The 21,007-nt window shown below is 42.5% G+C and overlaps 1 protein-coding gene across 3 annotated transcripts; it reads right to left on the bottom strand.

Annotated features, from left to right (window-relative positions):
* Positions 1-1,142: 1,142 nt before the first annotated feature.
* Positions 1,143-10,718, bottom strand: znf395b (zinc finger protein 395b). Of its 3 annotated transcripts, none has more exons than XM_030110908.1 (10): positions 10,501-10,718; positions 8,941-9,089; positions 8,658-8,797; positions 8,455-8,567; positions 7,435-7,604; positions 7,230-7,330; positions 5,851-6,103; positions 2,178-2,273; positions 1,963-2,069; positions 1,143-1,883 (listed from the first exon to the last, which is right to left on the bottom strand). In XM_030110908.1, exons 2-10 carry the CDS (start codon positions 9,040-9,042, stop codon positions 1,772-1,774), a joined length of 1,194 nt encoding a protein of 397 aa, XP_029966768.1. In that variant the 5' UTR covers positions 9,043-9,089; positions 10,501-10,718; the 3' UTR covers positions 1,143-1,771. The 3 variants fall into 3 exon arrangements, with proteins under 3 accessions (XP_029966768.1, XP_029966769.1, XP_029966771.1); XM_030110909.1 differs by having other exon boundaries at positions 7,435-7,601; XM_030110911.1 differs by having other exon boundaries at positions 7,435-7,595.
* Positions 10,719-21,007: the final 10,289 nt, after the last annotated feature.

Raw genomic sequence — 21,007 nt, 5'->3', positions numbered from 1 at the left:
GTATTATAAAAAACAAATAAAAGTCAAAGCTGAAAGTAATCTAAAGACTAAGTGTAGAAGTTTGATCATCATTGCCTCGATTTGATCAATGTTTTTTGTAAAGAGAAAAATCAAGTCAAACATACACTCTTCAAAAGAGAAAATGCAGACAGTTCAGCTGATGGTATGTTAAAGTTGTATTAATCAGAAAGCACAGGAAGATATTTGATTTTACAAAAGGCTCAGGAGAACTCAAAACGACCGCTACACAACCGTAAATAATCAAATTCAGTGATTCGAACTAAAAATGTCTACTGTTGCGTAATCCTCTGACTTGATACTGAAAAAGTACTTCTTTCTAAAATGTCAGATTTATTTCAATTGATAAATTTTATTCTCAAATACTTTAAATGACAAAACTTTTGATGATTTATTTATTTATTTTACATTTTGTCTTTACTGTTAACATAAACTGTTCAAATGACTGTGGTCATTTCTTTTTCAGATTTCAGATTCATTTATTTCTCTTCTCGTGTCTGTGTATTCTTTAAAATGTAGGATTTTTCAGCACATTTTCTCTTGTTTTGTCTTCATTATCATAGTTCAGTTTTTTTCCTCTTTATTATCAACATATTGGCATCCCCCTTAGTTTTTTGTCCATATTGTTAAAGTTTCGACTTTCTTTGCTTCATCTTTACATTAAAAATATTTGTTTTCTCCTCTTCAACATGAACCATTGCATTTTGCTGTCAGTCTGAAGCCTTTTCACAACTCAGTGTTGAATGAAATGACAAAAACTCAATATTTGTCTCTGAATGTGACCAAAACACACCAAAAAAACAGATGGAAAAAAGCAGTAATTGGATGAAATGAATTGTTAGAATTAAGAGAAATTATATTTAAGACCCAGAGTCCAGTTTGCTAAAGCTTTCCTAGTTTTGCTTTTCCACTTTATCTAATAACTATTACAGGATTTATAACTGATGTGAAAATGGTTTAAGCGTCAAACAAACTCTTCCTTCAGCGTGTGAAGCTGAGAGCATCAGAGTGGAAAAAGTTTCACAATAAAACATTTTTCTGCTTCTGCGTATGTTCCTCACCTTCCTGGATGTGACTGTATGTCATGCAGATGAGAAACAGAGAGCGAAAGAAAGAAAAGGAAACAAATTCTCAGTGCATTTTAATGTGTTTGACAATATATTTTCCTCTTTTTGTTCCTTTATTGCTATTACAAACTCTAGCGCCGGCCGATGACAGTGAACACTGGCTACAGGCCGGCAGGCGGGCAGGAACTAAAGTTGGTCGAGTCCAACTGAACATAGCTTATTCATGTGAGTTTAGATTCCAACAAAGTGCCAAAAAACATGAAAAAGAAAAAATACGTAGGCTGAATGAGACTTTTTTTCCTTAAAAAAAAAAAGAAAGGTATAAAACACTCGTACGTAACAAAAAAACAACAACAACAAAAAAAGAAATCACACGATATATCATCAGCACTGTGTAACCACTGGAAGAGGACTGAAGGAAGTTATTGAGTACAGTGGAGCTATGAGGAGAGTACTGTGGTCTTTAGCACGTCACATGGCGGGACTCAGTCGACAGTTAGCACCACGGCGGACCTCAGGTTTTAGGATTACAAACGTACAGGAAACAACTTCATACCTTCAGGAAAGAAACATTCGGAAAGTGAAAAAAAAAAAAAAAAAAAAAAAAAAAAAGGAAAGGAAAGGTTTTTCTCTCCGTTCAGATTCTCTTTCTGACAAAAGTCTCTTGGTCTCCCGCGCTCGGCCGTCTAGTCGGGAAAACGCTGGCAGGCTTTTTTCCAGCGGCAGGCCGTGCACCACTGGTCTTTGCGCTCCACTCCGTACACCTTGCGGCACTTCTTGGCCTCCCCGCGACCCTTCCTGCGAGAACGCACGGATCGCCGTGAGGACAGACTCAAAACAAACCAACAGCCGCTCCTTCAAAACGACGCGGCCTCACCTGAAGGAGCAGTGGCCGCGGGAGGGCGAGGCGCTCATGGGCTGCAGCCGGTTCTGCTGGAGCCACTGCTCCCCGACGCTGACCGACCGGCAGCGAGGCTTCGCCATCTGAGAAAAGAGCGCAGAGGTCAAAGGTCGGCCACGCCGGACGCTTTACGGTGCTGCTTCATGTCAGGGTGGAGGATGTTTCAGCAGAACTCGACGCAGAAAACCCACCGGAGTGTTACTGTGGCCGGAGATGGTGGTGGGCGGGGTCCAACATTGGCTCCCGGGGCTCCTGGGGGCCACAGATACCTGGACCGGGCTGCAGGCCTGAGGAAGCACACAGAGGAAACATTTAAGTTAGATGTGATGAAGCTTTACCAAGCGTTTGATGATGAAATCAGTACAAACTCATTAAAGAAAAACAATATTTAATATTAATCGCATGGTGAGTCCAGGGGTCTCTTCATGTTTAGCTTCTCAACAAACTCAGAGAATGACCAACTGGTCAACTTACAATGACTTGTGAAGATTTATGAGCAGGCATCACATCAAAATACACATTTAACATCTAGAAACTCCCAGAATTCCTCCAAACTCTGACAAATGCTGCATGGACTATTCAGATTAAAGCTGATGCTGTTTAATATCACCATATGCAGATGATACAACGTTATACTGTACTCAAAAGAATTAGGTGATACAGCTACAATAATCACATTTACAGTGTGCACACCCTCTAATTTACTCTAATCAGGGGTGCAACTGACATGGAAAAGTTAGCAGTTAGCAGTTATGAAGTCTATCGAATATGAAATTAGAAACCTGTGTAATTTCAGAATCAATTTTAAAATTAAACTCACAACCACACAAAAGATGCTTTTTTTCCCACATTTTAAACATTTCAGGAGTCAGAAGATGTTGAGGAACTGATTCATCATTGAGTTTTAAAGACCTGGCTAGACAATTGTGATTCGTTGTTTACTGTTCTTTTCAAAAATTTAAATTCATTTTTTTAAAAAAAGATCTTCAAAACTTTTTTTTTCAAATTTTCTATCTTATTCTAACATTATGTGTACTTTGACTAGATTTTTTTTAACGGGGCTCCATTATTGTGGCGGGGCGCGTGCACGTCCAGTGCCAGCCGCTCGGTGGGGGTCTCCCAGCCTCTTTCAGCCCCTCGCCGGCTCCCCGCTCTCTCTCGTCTCTCTCTCTCTCTCTCTGTCACAAAGCATCCATTTACAGCCCGGCGGCTCAGGGTAAATGCAGGTCACCAGTGAAATGTGCTGCTTTGTCATGCATACACAAAGTTGGAGCTCATTGGCTTGTTTGGAGGAGGGGGGGGACAGGGGGACTGGGGGGGGGGGGGGTGTCTGAAACAACAACATGAAACTGGAGCTGAACTGTTCTGTATCATCTCAACCGTTTCTATTTTTACAAACCACCTGGCTTAATGACATTTAAAAGGAAGATGTGATGTTTGGAAGGTGAATTCCTCTTCATACGGATCCCGGCCTGATGTTGAATAATTCAAGCTAACAAGAAGCGCGCTGTCTGCCTTCATTTCTCTCAGCGTTTCCTTCTCACACTCAACTCAAACTCTGGGAACCAAACAAGGATTCATTCCAGTAATAAATACCTGGAAGGATCTCAAATATTGTAGAAACTTAATTGTGTTTTTCTTGCCTGAGTTGTGTTGTACATCTTAGATCACTTTAATTTCAAATTTTTTGGTAATAATTTTCAATCTAAAAGTAATGAATTCCAGTTTGTTTGTTTTATAACATTTGAGGGATTTTTAGATGAAATAGTTCACGTTTTAGAAAACATTTTGATCTATTTTTCTGCCCAAAAACGAACAATAAATTTAAAGGTATAATGGAGGATCCTTAGAACCAATCAGAAATGTATGGTTCCAAATTGTGACTGGGCAGTCATAATGCCAATCAATGTGGGAACGCGTTTGCGTGATGACATATCATGTCGAGTCGCCGCCTCTCTGCGCGTTCTGGTTTCGAGCCGCGCAGAGCATTGTTTATGAAGTGACACGCAGCGGGAGCCTGCAGAAGCGGGCGGCTTGCTCCTCCAGCGAAAACCTCTGAAGATGCTGAGCCACAAAAAAATAACATTGTTTGAGATGGCAGAGGATAGAAGAGAGGCCATAGAAAAGAAGGGCAAAACGCGTGTTTTACTCGGAGATTCCTTTATGAGGTGGCGGGGATTCAAAGCACAAAAGGGATTTAGGACTGATCACGACGTGGGGAAGTTTCTGCTGGACAGGTAACATGCTGATTATCCCATTCCAATGTCTTTCTGTTGCATAAAGACGTGAGACACTACTTTACGGATCGTATTCTTATGTATGATTGAAGGAAGTGTCCGACATGATTACAAATGTGTTTTAATCCTATGCGGAAAGACGATGCTCCAGCTGCGGGGATGCAAACAAACTGACATGCGGCCAGAGGTGGGCAGAAAGTACTTTCCCATGCCATGTTTTCCATGTACCCAGTCAGTTCTCGAAGAGCTGGGCTGATTGTGATCACCTGGGCCCAGAACTGTTTGTTGCAGGTGATTCAAATCAGCCCAGCCCTTTGTTAACTGACTGGGCACAACAAAAACATGGCATGGGAAAGTACTTTCTGGCCACCTCTGCATGTGGCTGACGTGCGCGCTCCTGACGTGCGCGCTCCTGACCGCATGCGCAGTGCTCCAAAAGTGGCAAATCGGCCATGTTGTACGAAGTCGGCAGAGAATCCTCGAATATGGCTTTAAAGAATCCGTTTGCTTAGCTTGTCGAAAAACCTGTTCAAAGAAAAATACACTAAATTTTTTTTAATCCACATCACAGGTTAAAGGTGCTGTAGGCAGGATTTTGCTAGTCAATGTTAGAGTATCCACTGATAATCCTTTAGGAGTGTAGCATAACTGCACTACCGCGAGGGCACAGCGTTTCCATCGGACTCTGTTCTGAGTTGAAAAGGAATCTGGACAGCTCCAGGTATCTTTGACCAATCAGAAGAGCCCCTGAGGCTCTAACCGTGATTGGTCGAGGGGCGTTCATTGCACGTTCTTGTGGGAGGGGCTTAACTTGCATAAGGGCGTGATGTAAGAGAAAACAGGACAGGATTGGCTGTGCTGGGTTTCAAATCGCCATCTTAGATGGGTCAAATCGCCATCTTGCTTAGGTAACCCTAAGCAAGATGGCGGAGATGCGGAATCCTGCCTACAGCGCCTTTAAGTAATGAATTCAACTGTAAATTTAAGACTAACTCAATGATAATTCCACTGTTAATCTTTATGAAAAACATTAAATTAAAACAATACTGTGCTAAAATTTAGGTTAACGGTCATTTTTATGCTAACACCAAAAACATTTACGCTGTAAAAACTGAAAACACAGAAATACTGAATAAGAGCAAATCTCATGCTTTAAATTAATAACTGTTGAATTATATTTATTTTTGTGGACTAAATAAGTCACTTTCTCATAAGCATTTAGCTTAAGATAGATCATCTTAGCTTATTTCAGTTGTTGGTCCGAGTATAAAAATGTGGTTTTCCTTGTCTTTCCTATTTGTTGTGATTTGACTTTCATAGGAAATGTATTTGTTTGCTTTTCTTCCTCTTAATTTGATGAGATAATCAAAACCTCACTTTCACCTGTTAAAAATGAATGTGCATTTAACTTAGCTTAGCATTCTGCTTTAGCCGAGAAATTAAATCAAAACTTTGTTCATGTTTTCAGTCTTTATAGGACTGTTTTACTTCTGATCTATTGCCGCCAGATTTGATATTTTGTGGAGAAAATGGAGTGAAACACGATCTCCTGGTACATTAGGGCTCCATCTCATTATGTCTTGGACGGCGGCGCCGACCCTCGGCCCGCCAGCGCTGCTGTTCCCACCTGATAGAGATGCTCGGAGTGGATCTGCCAGAAGCTGCTGGGGGCCGACTGGCTGAGCGGGCTGGGCCTGCTGGACCCGGGCCCGGAGCTGGAGTTGGACCTGGGCCTGTGGGCCGGGGGGATCTGGAGCTCCGGGCCCGGGGGAGAGGCGCAGGAGCCGGCCTGGCCCAGAGCCTGCTGGGCGTCGGGGGTCTCGCAGGAGATCTTGGTGTAGTAGAAGTCCTCCTCCCTCTGGGACTGGTCGGATCCACTGCTGCGAGCGGCGGACACAGACAAGAAGACGTGAGCGGCGAGTTCGGCTCACCGCGGCCGACATAAACAGCCTCGCTCTCCCGGATCGCAGCCACGGCTCCTCCGCCGCCTGAAAATTTAATGCTGTTTTGCAGCTGAGAAACGTCGCAAATGTCTGGTTTCTGCTCCGGCTCAGACGACAGCCGACATGTGGCCAAACAATAAACATGCAGACATGGAAAACTAAAGCAAAGAGACGTAAACAGGAAAGTCCCAAAGAATGCAGCACGGAAAGAAGACTGAACCTAAACACTGCACGGAGCTGACCGAAATGTGTCTTGAATCTGCTGCTAAGCACATTTGATTTAAAGATGCATTTTAAAAACCCCATCTCACAAGACAAAAACAGCGAAAGGTAATAAGACTGTGCAAAATCCTGCGAAAATGGCTAAAAAATAGCACAGTGGCAAAAAAGTGCAGAAATCGGCTAAAAAATAATAGAATGTGAAAAAAAGGCTAAATAAAATTTAGAAAATAGATAAAATCATTTTAAAAAAGGCTAAAATAAGTAAAAATGGCTAAGCAAGATTTAATAAAACAGTGGGCCGGAGATGCTAAATAAGATGCTCACTAAATGCTAAATAAGATGAATCAGCTAAAAATTGCTATAAGATGAAAAATATAGCTACACTTTGCAAAAAAACAAAGCAATAAGTCTAATGAAACTTAATTGTGGAAAAAAGGTTAAACAACTAAAGCGGGTAAAACTGCAAAAAATAACTAAAAAACAGTAAATTAATAAAAAAAAGAGGTCAAACCAGCTAAAAATGCCCTAATAAGATAACAACACTGTTAAAATAATGGGAAAAAGCTTAATTGCCTAAAATAAAACAAAGAGATGGTTGAGTAAAAAAATACAGCCAAAATAGGTAAAACGGTAAATAAATAGAAACAAAGTGGCAAAACAGCTAAAATAGCTGAATAACATTTTTTTAAAAACTGGCTCAAATGACAATAGTTCCTCCTGCAAGTTTTTCAGTTTTAGCGACTGACTGTGAGCTAAGTTTGTCAGCTGCCTTTGATTTCTTCCTCTGGAGATGAACGATGTTTTGTCTGGTTTTAGGACAGAGTCTGGAGGCGCTGCTCACCGGAGATGCACCACGCGGATGTGTCTCTTGATTCCCACTGACGTGGTCAGCATCTTCCCACAGCTGGGCCACAGACACTTGTACATCCCCATGAGGGAGCTCTGCAGGAGGAGACGGGAGGGATGAGACCAAACGCGCACACACACACACACACACACATATATACACACACACACAAAAAGTTTTCCATCACTCCGTCACACACCTTTGGCTTCTTGGCACTCAGCTCCTCCCCCAGGCCTTCGTCCGGGCTGCTGTCCACCTCGGGGACGGACGGCGAGGGGGCGGGGCTTACGTTGCCGTGGTCCCAGCTCCAGTAGCCGCTGCTGCCGCTGTCGGAGAGCTCGCCGCCGCCACACTCCATGTCTGCTGCTGCTGATGAAGCACAAGCACGTTACACACAACATCCGGTTTACCCCCCCCCCCCCCCCCCTTTTTAAATGTACTTCACTAAGTTTTCCTCCTACAAATGCTGCAGTTTGCTGCTCAGGCCACTAGTTGGTGCTGTGTGTTTTTTTGTTTTCTTTCTTCATGATTCAGATCTGTATGGAAGAAGTGTTTCTCTCTGTTTACAGATGATGGTGGAGTAAATGTTAAAGTAGAAGAGTTAAAATAACAATAAAAAGTTTTTCCTCTTTATGCAGAGAGGCAAACTGGTGTGTTTGGAAAAACAGTAGTTTCTAATTCTTTAGCTTTCACTCCAGTAGAGAGCAAAGCGTATTTGCTCCTTTGCTCCCATTTTCTTGCATGAGAAGCAGCTCTGCAGAGAAAAGGTACTGAAAAATGTATGAATCCTTTGTTCTGGGGATTTCTGGGGTCTCCGTGTTCAAAAAGAGTCTTTACAAAGATCAGCGTAAACCTCAATGCCAAACAACTACAAGATGTTTACTACACCTGGTGTTACATGAGCGCACAGGGGTGAGATAATCTGATCTGTTTTAGAAACTGAGGGTCCCAGTGGGGCGGGAGTACATCCCAACTGACCAGACAAGAAGTTAATTCATGTAGCAATAATTACTACATGTATAATAATAATAATAATAATAATAATGATAATGTAGTAATTTTTTGAAGGTACACGTTGGTCTTCGCCGCTGTTCTGCATTTCCAGCAATCTGTTTACATTTGTGTAACTGCAGACTCTGTGGTAGTGACATTATCAGTATTGATTCAATGCTGTGATACAGCTGACTGTCCTCTTATGGAGGCGTGAGGAGCCACAGACCTGCTCCTGGGTCCATCTGTGGAAGACTCTGCACCACGGGGCTGCAGGACAGGGTGGTCAGCACCATGGCGGCCATGATCTCGTCCATCTCCACCGACTCCGGGCTGCGGAAGCTGGAGACAGCAGCGAGAGATCTTTTTAATAAAGTGAAGGGACAAAATAACAGGCCTATGCTCACACTGGACTGCCCCCCCCCCCCTCACCTGTATGCAGCTTCGGGGGGCTGCACCGGGGCTCCGGCACCGTGCAACAGGGCTCTAGCACCATGCACCGAGGCAGCCGGGCCGCTCCTGCTCTCCGGTCCTGAAACTTTCTGAGCCTGCATGCAGCTCTGCGTGAACACCTGCATTAACATGCCAAATGTAGTGCGCACTGCTTAAAAACAGATTTATTTGACAATGTACTTTGCATGTCTTTGCACTAAATCAAACGGAAGCATTTGGAGTTATGACGCTGCTCTCATCCGTGACTGCTCGCTGTGCTCACCGCAGTCAGCTGCAGGTCAGGCCCGTGGCTGCTGCGTGGCACTGAAGACACGCCGCCCCGCTGTCCCGCTCCGGCTCTGTCCTGGGGTCCCATAGCTGCCATGGTGCCGCTGCACACCGTGAAGGGACTCAGCACAGTGTCACACTTGCCTGCAGACCACACACACACACACACACACACACACACACACACACACACACACACACACACACACACACACACACACACACACACACAGACACAGACACACAGGGGTTAGTGAGATTTGTCTTACTACACACATACACCTGCCAAGTAAACACACTGACCCTCATAAAGACTAATCCCTATTAGGACAATTATAAATACTGCTATTACCTGTTATATTAATACCACATCTAACACTAGTGGTAATAACAGCACCACTCTTACTAGCACTACTACCACTATTATTAGCAGCACCACTACTAGTATTAGTATTATGGTATTAGTGGGATTAAATTTTTTGTTTTATTGGCACTACAACTAGTTTCACCAGCTCTTCTAAAATAATTATTACTAGCCCTACTAATATCACTAACATTACAAGTAGCACTACATCTAGATCTACTACCATCACTGCCATAGTAAAAACACAACTAATATTACCAGCATTACTAGTATTACTACTCACTCTCTACACTACTACAAGCATAAATGCTATTAATAGGACAAGTCTCTTGCTTGTATGACTGCAACTAAAACCACTGCTGTCATGACTAGTCGCTCCACAAATAATACTACCAGTACTATTCCTATTACCGGCGGTACCTTTACTACAAGTGTCCCATTCTTCTCCGGGCACCCAAACGCAGCACAAAGCCCAGATTCCCAGCGGCGCTCAGCCAATCAGCGCTGAACTTCCGTTGTAAACAAGCGCCGCAGGGGGCGGGACTTGGCGCTGATTGGCTGAGCGCCGACTCTAGGGGACACACCTCCTTTCTGACAACGTGTTGAGACACGAGCTTGGCCGGGAGGATCAGAGCTGGATGAGGCGATAGAGCTCAAAATAACCCCGATTTTTTAACACAAAGCGGTACCAAAACTCTCAAAATGTGAAAACCCTACACAGAGCATGTTATAGTTGAGGGATATGGGTGTGGGCGTGAGCTATGTGGGAACACCATTGCCAAAATAAACAACAAGCGCCATATTCGCATTAATATGAGATATAAAATAAACTCAACGCATATTTTTCATGCATGACTAAAATTACCCTCTCTAAAGTGTTTAAAGCTGCTGCATTTGCATGCATACGACCATGGGAATTAAACATAGCCGTTATCCTTAAAATAAACAACAAATAAATAAATAAATAAGCGGTGTTAATGCGCTTGTTTACGATGGAGGTGCAGTTCAGATAAAAGAGGAATCCCGGTTCATCACGGCTCGGATACACCGCTGATCTCCACCCGGCAACGCAGACTGAGCTCAGAGAAACACCCCCTCCCTCCCCCGGCTCACGGCGCCCAGCGAAAACACTGTTTACTGCAGAGATCACAACACCACCCACAGACCAGACCCGACCAGAGCTGGACTCACTCCGATGCCGCGCGTCCGTCCGTCCGTCCTTCCGGTCCGGTCCGGTGCGGTCCGGTCCGCTGCAGCAGCGGCTCGTCGCTGGCTGGATATCCCGCCGCTCGCCGGCTCCAGTCTGCCTGCTTCCAGCCGGAGGAGGAGGAGGATGAAGGGGGGTTGGTCGGATACGTGCCTACGTGTGTCTGCTCGGTGGACCAATGCCGGGGGTGACAGCTGGGCAGAGCGCGCAGACATCCGCCTGCAGCGCACCGCGCGCGCGCGCACGGCGGGATGATGTAGGTGAGGGGTTATCAGAGCAGCAGCAGCATCATCTGCAATCTGCATGCATCCAACACACACACACACACACACACACACACACACACACACACACACACACACACACACACACACACACACACACACAAAGCTAAATCTGGACGCAGTGACTCTATTTTCTTTGTGTATTTCTGATTTTTGTACATTTTGCTGTTAAACATCTTCTCCTTGCTTTTGTAACAATGACAAATTATGTTCTGGCTATATTTTTTTCAAATGGTGGAGCTACTTTGAGATGATCAAAAACTGTTTTCAAGAATAAATATATCGATGGTACAGATGATAAGCACTAGCAATCACTCACATTAGTACTATTGATATTACTACTACTATAGCACTAATAGTCGTAGTGCTAATAGTAGCAATATTAGTAGTACCTCTAAAACTAGCACTACCACTACTACTATAAATAGCTCTACTACTACTATAAACACCACTATAAGCAGCTGACCTGCACAATTTGCACCACTATACCTCTACTCCTCGTCAGTCTGCGTCAGAGTCGATCTACATCCTGGAAATTTATAAAGACAAAGTGAGTTCTGATATTTTGTTTGATTTCATGAATATTTGTTTGTATTCCGACTTGTTTTGAAGTACACATGTAAGCATGGGAATATGATTAGAGAAGGTTGACAACTGGTTCAATGTAGCAGACCAACAGCCATCCATCTTCTCCAACTTATCCAACTTAAGGTCACGGATTACTGCAGCTGATCCCAGCCGACTGTGGGTAAAGAGAGGATTCATCCGAACAGATCTCCAGTTCATCACAGGAAAAACAACACACACTCACATTAATTAATACCTTTAGAGTCACCACTTACACCACTTAATGCCAAAAAGAATGCTTTTAGACTGTGATAACACGCAGTCCCAACACAGAAAGAGGCCCAAGCCCAACCTGGTCTCAAACCTAGACCTAAACCTTCTGGCAGGAGTGTAAACAACTACACAGGCAGCCATTTATTTTTATGAATATGTAGCATTGGATTCTCATGGATGTTTCCTTACCTAAGTGGTTTAAAGGGGAAAAAACATGCCAATATTGTTGAGTCAGTTTTGCCGAAAAGGGTGATTTGAGATATTCTTACTGTTCTGGTGTTCCTTTTTTGGTGAGTGTGACTGGTGTTTCTGTTATAATGTGACACTCCAAAGATTGATTTGCTTCATGGATGTGTTGCAACTGCAGCCTAACATACTTGATCACTCTTTTTAACCCCAAACCCACTCAGTCGATACAGCAGCACCCTGACTAAAGCAGCAGTGACAGTGAGTCTCAGACAACTGGAGAGGCAGTCATGTGACAATATTTTATTAAATTCAATCACTAATTCAATTTAGAGACAGATTTAACAGGGTATTTTTAGGCCAAAATAAGCATGGAAAATTTACATTTCAGAATCTATCAAGCTCAAATGAACAGGAAAAAGACCAACACTTGGAAAACTGCTGACACGGCCGCTTGAGTCGATCGACCCCCATCGTCACATGATAAATTGCCTGCACAGAGATCAAACACATCCTGCATGTGTGCACTTCGTGTGTGCACCAGAGCTCATGAGCCCATGTGTGTGTGTGTGTGTGTGTGGTGTGTGTGTGTGTGTGTGTGTGTGTGTGTGGGAGACCGGATTAGTGTCGGCTGTCTGCACCCTCTCCACCAGACATCCAGTCAGCAGGGATTTTAGGGTCTGAGCGCCGACACAGTCAGAGAGAGTAACCCAGTCCTACAGTCCTGATCTGATTCCCAAACCAGACAGAACGGCTTTCTTTGTTTTATTTCATGCATTCCTGATAGCATGTAGCCCTACAGACCCCTGATAGAAGTCTGAACTGTTAAAACACATCACCGGTGAGAATAATGAACAGATAACGTTTGTCAGAGGTCTACATTTGAAGCAGCTGAAGTAGAAAGCACCTTTCATTTTAAATCTGTTGTAATAGAAGATGATGGAATTAAAACAGATATCGTGCATCTGACAGATGTGTCAGAAGGAATAAAGACAAATGTAAAAGGTCTTAAACATTTCTGAAACAAACAGGTTTTTTTTTTGGATAACATTCACTTCATAATAGAAAACAGTCGAACATTCAAATAAATAATGTTTCTGTTGATTAAGAACAGATGACAAAGCTCTGAGGAGTTATTTTAGATGACAGCTGTGGTCAAAACACATCACAGAGAAGGTAAGGGAAGGTAGTTGAGATAGGATATCACATTTCTACATTTCTATAACTGAGAGGGATTCAAAACATATGAGAGAAAGCTCAAAAAAGCAATCACCCATGTCTTAATGTCATCAAAGCTGTAGTTGGAACAATGGATGAAGTTTCCAGTTGGTTATTCCAGTTAAAAAAAACCCTTCCACATTCAGTGTTTGTTTTTCTGAGTGTGTTGTATGGGTTGTTGTCTGACTATGACGTCAATAGATTTGTTGTTTGTTTAAATGTTGGTGCCTAAAACGCCTGGTTTTATTATGAGTTTATTGTTGTGGAATTGTCAGGAAATGGAAAGAGTTGCTTCCACTTTTTTTCAAGATAACATCAGTTTTCTTTAACTGGCAGTTCTTCAGGAGCTTGTAAAACTCGTCTGTGATGAAACGGTCATACTGCAGAACTCAGAGGTCCTGTTACAATAATTAGAATATGGTTTCAACGGTCAGTTTCTCTCCTTTTTGGTAGTTTATGAATTTACTATACTTATTACTCAGCAGCAGAAGATATGGAATGGTAAATTTGCGGCATTGCACAATATTGATAAAATATAATAGGAAAATGCAATGATCATAAGCTGAACACATAATTGGGGAACCACAAATATGATTTTTTTTTTTTTTTTGGAGTGATTTGATTCAAGCACCGAGAAAGTCAGAGGAGTCACTTGAAAACCTAAAGAGTCGACTCTTTTCAGTGAGCCAAGTCTGAAGAAATCACCTCCTACAAGAGCCACATTTCCCACATTAATGGACCCATAATCACTCTAAATAGATCAATGAATTGGTTTCATTTAGTTTCTTTTTAAAGGTTCTGATTTCATCCAAAAGAGAAAATAATCTTCCATCAACTGAATTTTACACATTTTGTTGACACATAATAAAATAATGTTTTTTCTTTTCATTTCATATGTAATACATGCACTGTATTGATCTCTATAGAGAAATGGGGATTTGGTTGTTGGAGTATCAGTAGCACTTTGCTGTCTCAACATGTGGTTGTTTGAGTATTTGAAGAACTCTTCTCTGTTCTTTCTTTTTGCAATTCAATATGTTTTACCTGATTGCCTTTTTTTTTTAAATTAGGATCCACGCTCATATGCTAACCCCTGTTGTGAATAACATATGCATTAATGTGGCATTTATGGAGGAAATGGAGGCCCAGGTGTGAGGGAAATGCTTTTGTATTTGTCGTATAGCTTTCTTTTAGCCTGATGATGATTGTGCCACAGTCATTTATGAGATCGTTTCAAACTGTGACGCTTAAAAGGTTCTGATTTAAAGAACCTAAAAGAAAGACAAAAAGTTTCTGCAGAGCAACAAAATACATCCGACAGTAATCCCAGATGTGGGGAAAAGCCACAACCTTTTAAAGTTTTTGAGATACGAGGTATATGGAAGTACAAAAAAGATCTTTACATCTTAATGTCCTGCTTAGGTTAATGGTATATTATCTCATTAATATACATCTAAATCACGTTTGTTGTTAAGGAGAACTTTTTTTTTGGGTTGAAAGATTTGAGAGAAGAAAAAAAATCAGAGGTAGATTTTTTTTCCAAGCACATCAGGAATAAAGTGTCAACATCGCCTCTGGTCCACCTTTAATACTCATCCATACATTAGAGAAGGATTTGACAATATTTTTTACTTTTTACTTTTACATTTGCATAGGAAATTTTCCACAGAATCTGCAGTATGAGATCTGAATAAATGAGAAGTGTGAATGGTCAAGCATAATAAAAACCCCCCACAAACATTTACATCTTTTTCCTATACTCTTCCATGGTATGGCCATCTGCCTGCTAAAGGCTGAAACGAGTGATTTTATTGTGCATCTCTGACAATATTTGCTTTATAAACTTTCAAAAGCAATTTGTTTTTCGTCCAATGGTGAACAAAGCACTGACATAACTCTTGTCTCACTCGGGTGTGTTTTATTTGAGATGTTCACTGGATTAATGGCAACAGGTGGCATCACAACAGGCGTTACAGGACCGGCGGCTCCACCCTGCCTTCAGGTCTTGGGAAACTCCCACCGTATCACATCCTGCATCTTAACCAACACTACGGAAGGCTAATGCCAAAGGAGGCGCACGTCTGCATGGAACAGAGGGCCGGGAATGCAAAACCACAAGTAAAAACAGAAAATAAACACTTTCATTTGGAGTTAAAGACTGGCGATGCTTAAAAACTTCCCCAAACTGCAGTATGCAAACATTTTGTTTTAAATTACTGAATCTTACAACCAAGACTGTTACAGTGTGAAGGTGGATTTGGTGTTTTTGCAGCCCAAGAAAAAAATTGCCCAGAAAATCTCCAACACGATGTGCTATTCAATCGAATTCTGAAAGGGAAATTCCACCCACCCAAAATGGGTTTTCTTCCAAATTGTTTCACATTCAAAAACAATTAAGATAATTATATAGTTCGATCAGCTCCAAGTCGTTTCATCCTTTTCCTTCACCAAAACAACAAAAAAAAGAAAATTAAAAACCTAAACTGAAGTCAATCAGAACAACTAATTGACTTCACATTCAAATGATGAAATACAGAATATATAGCTAAAGTTTCACACTAACTCAGATGTCTGATGTGATTTTGACTTCTTGGCCCCAGTCTCAGTGTGGAACAGCCTGGTATGTTAAAGGGATACTTAAACATTTTGGCAAATTGGCCCATTTAGCGCAATTCCTTAGTCATTTTGAACAGCATACTTACTTTTTTTGTGAGGGTGAGCTGTTGTTTATTCAGAGGCGAGTCGGGGAAGGTTTTCAGGACGGACACAATGGAAGTGGATGGTATTTTTGCTTCCCCTTGTCAAACTCATCAAATACAAAATCCAACAACCCCCAAACACTTTGGTGGACATGTTATAATCCACACATTGACTACACTGTGGAACACCAACAAATAATATTGTAGCGCTACGACACTGAAGCAAATACTGGGAACTACTTTTTCTTTTGAGATCACTACACCCAGACGCCATGTTTGGTAAGGCTGAATCCCATTTCACCCCTTAGCCCTTCCCCTTGGCCCTTCCCCTTGTTTTGCGCGTTCATGTGGAGGGGTAGGAGTGTCCCAATTGTCATTATGACGTAGGGGTAGGGCCAAGAAGGAGGGCTATTCACCCCTCCAAAAGGAGATTCTCGAGAGGCACACTTCAAATGGAGGGGTATGATCCAGTGGCGGCCGATGGCGAGGGTCGCTTGTTCTGTCAGCCTAGACCGTGACTGGCAGGCGGGGTTAATTCACTTCCGCATTGGCGGGAGCGATCATTTCCACACCCGCGCATCCCAAACACAACAGATAGACGATTATTTTCAATAAACTGATTTCTTCAACATTGCCCGCCTGGAATGCGCGGGCGGGAAACGAGCACCCCCGCGAATGCGGAAGTGAACTAACCCTGCCCGCCATTCACAGTCCAGGTGAACAAAACAAGCGCCCCTCGCCACCGGCCACCACTGGATGACAGACTTCTCAGAAAACCTTCCAAGATCGGCAAGATGGCGGCGTCCACAACGAAAGAAGTTCATAAATGTCAGTATTTTGTCAAAGTTTTAAAATGTAACAAAAACATTCTTCTTCTGCAAACAATTGTCGCATCTGCCTACGTCATCGGCAGCGGCGACTACCGATGACGTACGCGATTTTCGAAGGGGTGTTCCAATTCGGAGGGGTTTACTTTCAGCCCTACCCCTTAGCACTCCGTTTCAAAGGGGTAGGGCTAAGGGGTAGGGCTAAGGGGGAGGGCTAAGGGGGAGGGCTAGAAAGAGAAATGGGATTAGGCCTAAGTAGTTCCGTCTTAGCAATCTTCACATAAACAACTAAATCTCGTAATTTTGCATTAATATTTCACAGCGTAGTGAATGTGTGGATTATAACGTGTCCACCAAAGTGTTTTGGGGTTGTTGGATTGTGTATTTGATGAGTTTGACGAGGGGGAACAAAAATACCATCCACTTCCATTGTGTCCGTCCCGAAAACCTTCCCCGACTCACCTCTGAATAAACAGCTCGCCCTCACAAAAACAGTAAGTATGCTGTTCGAAATGACTAAGGAATTGCGCTAAATGGGCCAATTTGCCAAAATGTTGAAGTATCCCCTTAAGTCACTCCAGCATTGAGTCTGTCTTGATTCAAACACGAGAGGAAGGAGAAGAAGCAGCTGTTTCCAGGAGGGAGAAAGGATCTGGGAGTGAATGAATGGCAGAACTTGAAAAGGTGGACAGAGGACTGACAATGCTGCAGTGACTTCCCACCAACATCCAATGAATCCAAGAGGATTTACTACTCTTTTAGAAATGATACTCTTAAAATCTCCCCTAGATAAAATAATTTCATTGCCTTCAAAGAGTTTTATTTTTAAATTTATTAGAGACTTTGCACACTAAAAAAAAAAAAAACATACAATCATCTGGACTTGGCGTACAGACTATACTAGACAGAAAAGATCGATCTACAAAATCCAGACTGTCAGCATCCTGTTGGTGAAGACATGAGGGGACGAACAAAAAGGATCCTCTTCTGAATGCGCATCCAGACAAGGTGTGGATGGTGGTTGGAGCTGGCAGAGGACGGGGCCGACGGGGCCAACTCCGCCCCTGCCTCTCATTTACTGTCCATCTGTGCGTTTGGGATGTTGTCAGGAGTGGGAAACTGGGTTTGGGGACTCTAGTTCCTCTTCTCTGCTGCTGATGCTGGAGACGGGGACGTCCTGCGTTCTGGGGTGTGTTTGCTACGTGGCTGTGGAGTTTGTGGCGAGGAGTGGCGCCGGGCGTCTACTGGGTCGGCGCCTTGGCCCTCTGCAGTGTGCTGGGAGGCATGTTCTCGTGGCTTCTCCACGAGTAGTCTGCAATTTTATTTCACATTTTTTTAATAAAAGATAAAAAAAAAGTGAATTACATTCAAAAATTGACTTTTTTCACAATCATGAAAAAAAAAACCCTAAACTACCTGTTGTGTCACTCTGTGCAGCGCCGTTCCCGTTGGCTCCATCACTCTGAAACGCAAGCAAGGTCAGCACAGATTAAAAATGGTGACAACTGATCAGTTTAGCAATGACAGCTAAAGAAAACACACTTTACTAGGAAGAAAAAAATCTCAAAAGGTTCATTTAAAAAACTTTTGACAATACATTATTTCCCAAATCAGTGAATATATAGTATCCCAACTATACAAAACAGGATAGAACTAGTGTAAAAATCAATGTGTATGAGAAACTTTGTTTTTTCTCTTCATCTGTCTGTACAGTTATGATTTTAAAAGTATTGAAGTTTCTCATGTGGCATTTTTTAAACATTCACTCTGTTTCAATATAGGTGAGATTAAATAATCAAAGTATCAATAAAACTACATGGAACCACCACAAAAACTAAATCTAAACATGCATGCAGTCTTGAAAAGCCAGGAAATATGATCAAACATCGACATAGATTCATAGAATGGCTGAGCTGATGGACGTAAACAAGTATAAGATCAAGGAACTTGAAGCTCGGAAGCGCTGGTTCTGTGGATGTGCAGCTCTGTATGATTTCATCACACAAATAATCAACACCTCTGGTGTGGAAACAATGTTTTGGTACTCTGGTTGACTGACCAGCAGAGTTGTGTCTGGACCTTCTTTTGTGTATTTGAACAACTATGTCACTTTTTGCGGAGTGTCCTGTTTGCTCTCCAATGACCTTCCATCATAAACAATGCTCTTCCTCGACTTGTGAAGTTTATCTTTCCTGCTGCTGAGGGGTGAAACTGCTGTATCTGTGTTGTAGATGTGCTGCGGTGGAACCAGCAGCCTGCCTGGTATGTGGAAACACCCGCCTGTCTGAAACAGACTTCACAAGTATTGTCTGTGAGCTTGACCTCTTTTTCACCCGTCTGTCCAGAACTACGACTATCTGAGATCAAAGCTAATGAGGAATATTCTTAGTTTAACAAAAATAAGTGTTAATATATGCTGTTTTTTTTCTTTATCAGCTAATTTATAAGACCAGTTAAATAAAAGCACTTACAAACACGTCTGTAACACTATAATTTGGAGTGACTGAGGATATTCGTCTGTCTTGTTCATGTATAAATGATAACCCTCCATTAGGTTATGTGTCTTCTTTTTATGGCTTTTTGCATATTTATCCTTTCATACATTAATAATGAGAGGATTATCCATGAACTCCAAACTAGACAGCCTGGAGGGAAAAACCATGGACCGTCGATATTCTGAACAAACATGACGGAAACCAAGCACTGGTGGACAAACAACACCACATAAAGCAGCAGCCTTCAAAAGAAAAGCAATGGCTTTTCTTTTTTCTTTTTAAATTGAAGCGAGTTTCTATTGAGTGGATGAAAAAGAATCTGTGGTTCAAAAACCTTCCACACAAAGCACTAGATAGACGCTGGAAAGTCTTGTACTTCAATAAAATTTAAACAAGTGGAAGACATTTTATTCCTTGAAAGACACTGATACACACACCTGTGCAGTTTCGCCTTCCATTAAAATCCAGTAATGCCACTGAATGAATTAATCTTTGACCGTATTGACTAGCAGGAAAATATTGACACATTTTTGTGGTTCACAGCTGGAACCGGTTTTCTTTATCACAAAGACGCTGGATGACAGATGCCGAAGTAAACGTTTAGCCAACGCTAAAGAAGCCCAATCAGTGTCCCGAGTTGTATTTATAATGATCTTCTCATATGTTTTTTTTTTCCAATACTCTTGCACCATTTCACACAGAACATGATTAGACTCTCACTGATGTTAATCTATTTTCATTTGTTAGTTGGGTCCACACAGTTTGATTGTAATGAGGCATCTACACCGTGGCAGGGGCCGACGTCCTCCGACTGATTGCTGATAATCAGCTGCTCATTGCGCCTAATTAGTGGCTAATGAACGACAGGAGACGCTACATGGTACATTTAGATTTGGAGGGGCCCGTTGCATCAACGAAGAGCCAGTAGGGGATGAAAAATGGAAGGATGGTTCATACCTTTGATCCGTTCACGTCATAGGCGTTGGTGGCCCTGTGGGAAAACAAGACGGCAAATCAGCAGGTTCAGATGATCTGTGAAAACTGTGCTGGAGCAAAAGGGATTTGATTTGACAGATTTAACTATTGATCGTGTAAGGGTTTGAGTGGTAAGTGACTGAAATCTGAAGCGCCCAAGGTTTGACCACAACTTGTCTCATTTTCAGTGTTTTTGACCTAACCCATAAAAACCAAACACGCCCCAAACAAAGTTCAGGTATTTGTCTTAGACAAAGCCATCAGCAATCTGTAGTTTCTGTTGATAATTCCTGTCTGTCTGTCGTCTCATTCCTCCGAGTTATACAACACCTGGAATGCTTGGGAAAAAAAAAAAAAAGATTGCAGAAAAAAGATAGTTGATTTGGCTTGAGGCACCTCAGGTATGTCGGGCGTGTAAACAAACACATTAAAACACCCTGTTTGGCATGTGTGCACGTTTAAAAATGTCACCGGGACCGTCAGACGAGTGGAGTTGGCCGAGCCCAGCCCAGCCCATGTGACTCCGTGGCCTCGTCCTCAGAGTGGAGCGTCTCGGCTTCCTCCCCTTCAGAGAGGCTACACCCTTCGCCTGAAACCGCCGATCGAGTCGGACGAGTCCCTGTTCTGCGCTTTTGGGAGCCCGAGACGGCAATTAGTCCTGCCGGTGTTGAAAAATGAATCATCTAACACACTCCACTCCTCGAACAGTGGGAAGATTCTTTCTGTCCGGGACGGTTAGTCTGTTACATAGAAGATGCTGTTACCAGTGTCTCTGGATATAGGAGTGTTTGACATTGAATTTTGAAAAGAAAACTCACTGATAGAATGAATATTTATCACCTAATGGACTTACTTCTTGCGTCCCATGCACAGGGCGATGCAGATGATGCCGAGAACGAATAAGCCGACCAGTGCTACGATGCCATAGCCTATGCCTCCACGACGGCCTCCGAGCAAATTCATCACT

The sequence above is a fragment of the Salarias fasciatus genome, chromosome 15 (assembly GCF_902148845.1).
Source record: "Salarias fasciatus chromosome 15, fSalaFa1.1, whole genome shotgun sequence".
NCBI classification, from domain to species: domain Eukaryota; kingdom Metazoa; phylum Chordata; class Actinopteri; order Blenniiformes; family Blenniidae; genus Salarias; species Salarias fasciatus.
Note: the sequence above shows the minus strand (reverse complement) of the source record. Positions and strands in the feature narration are given on the sequence as shown.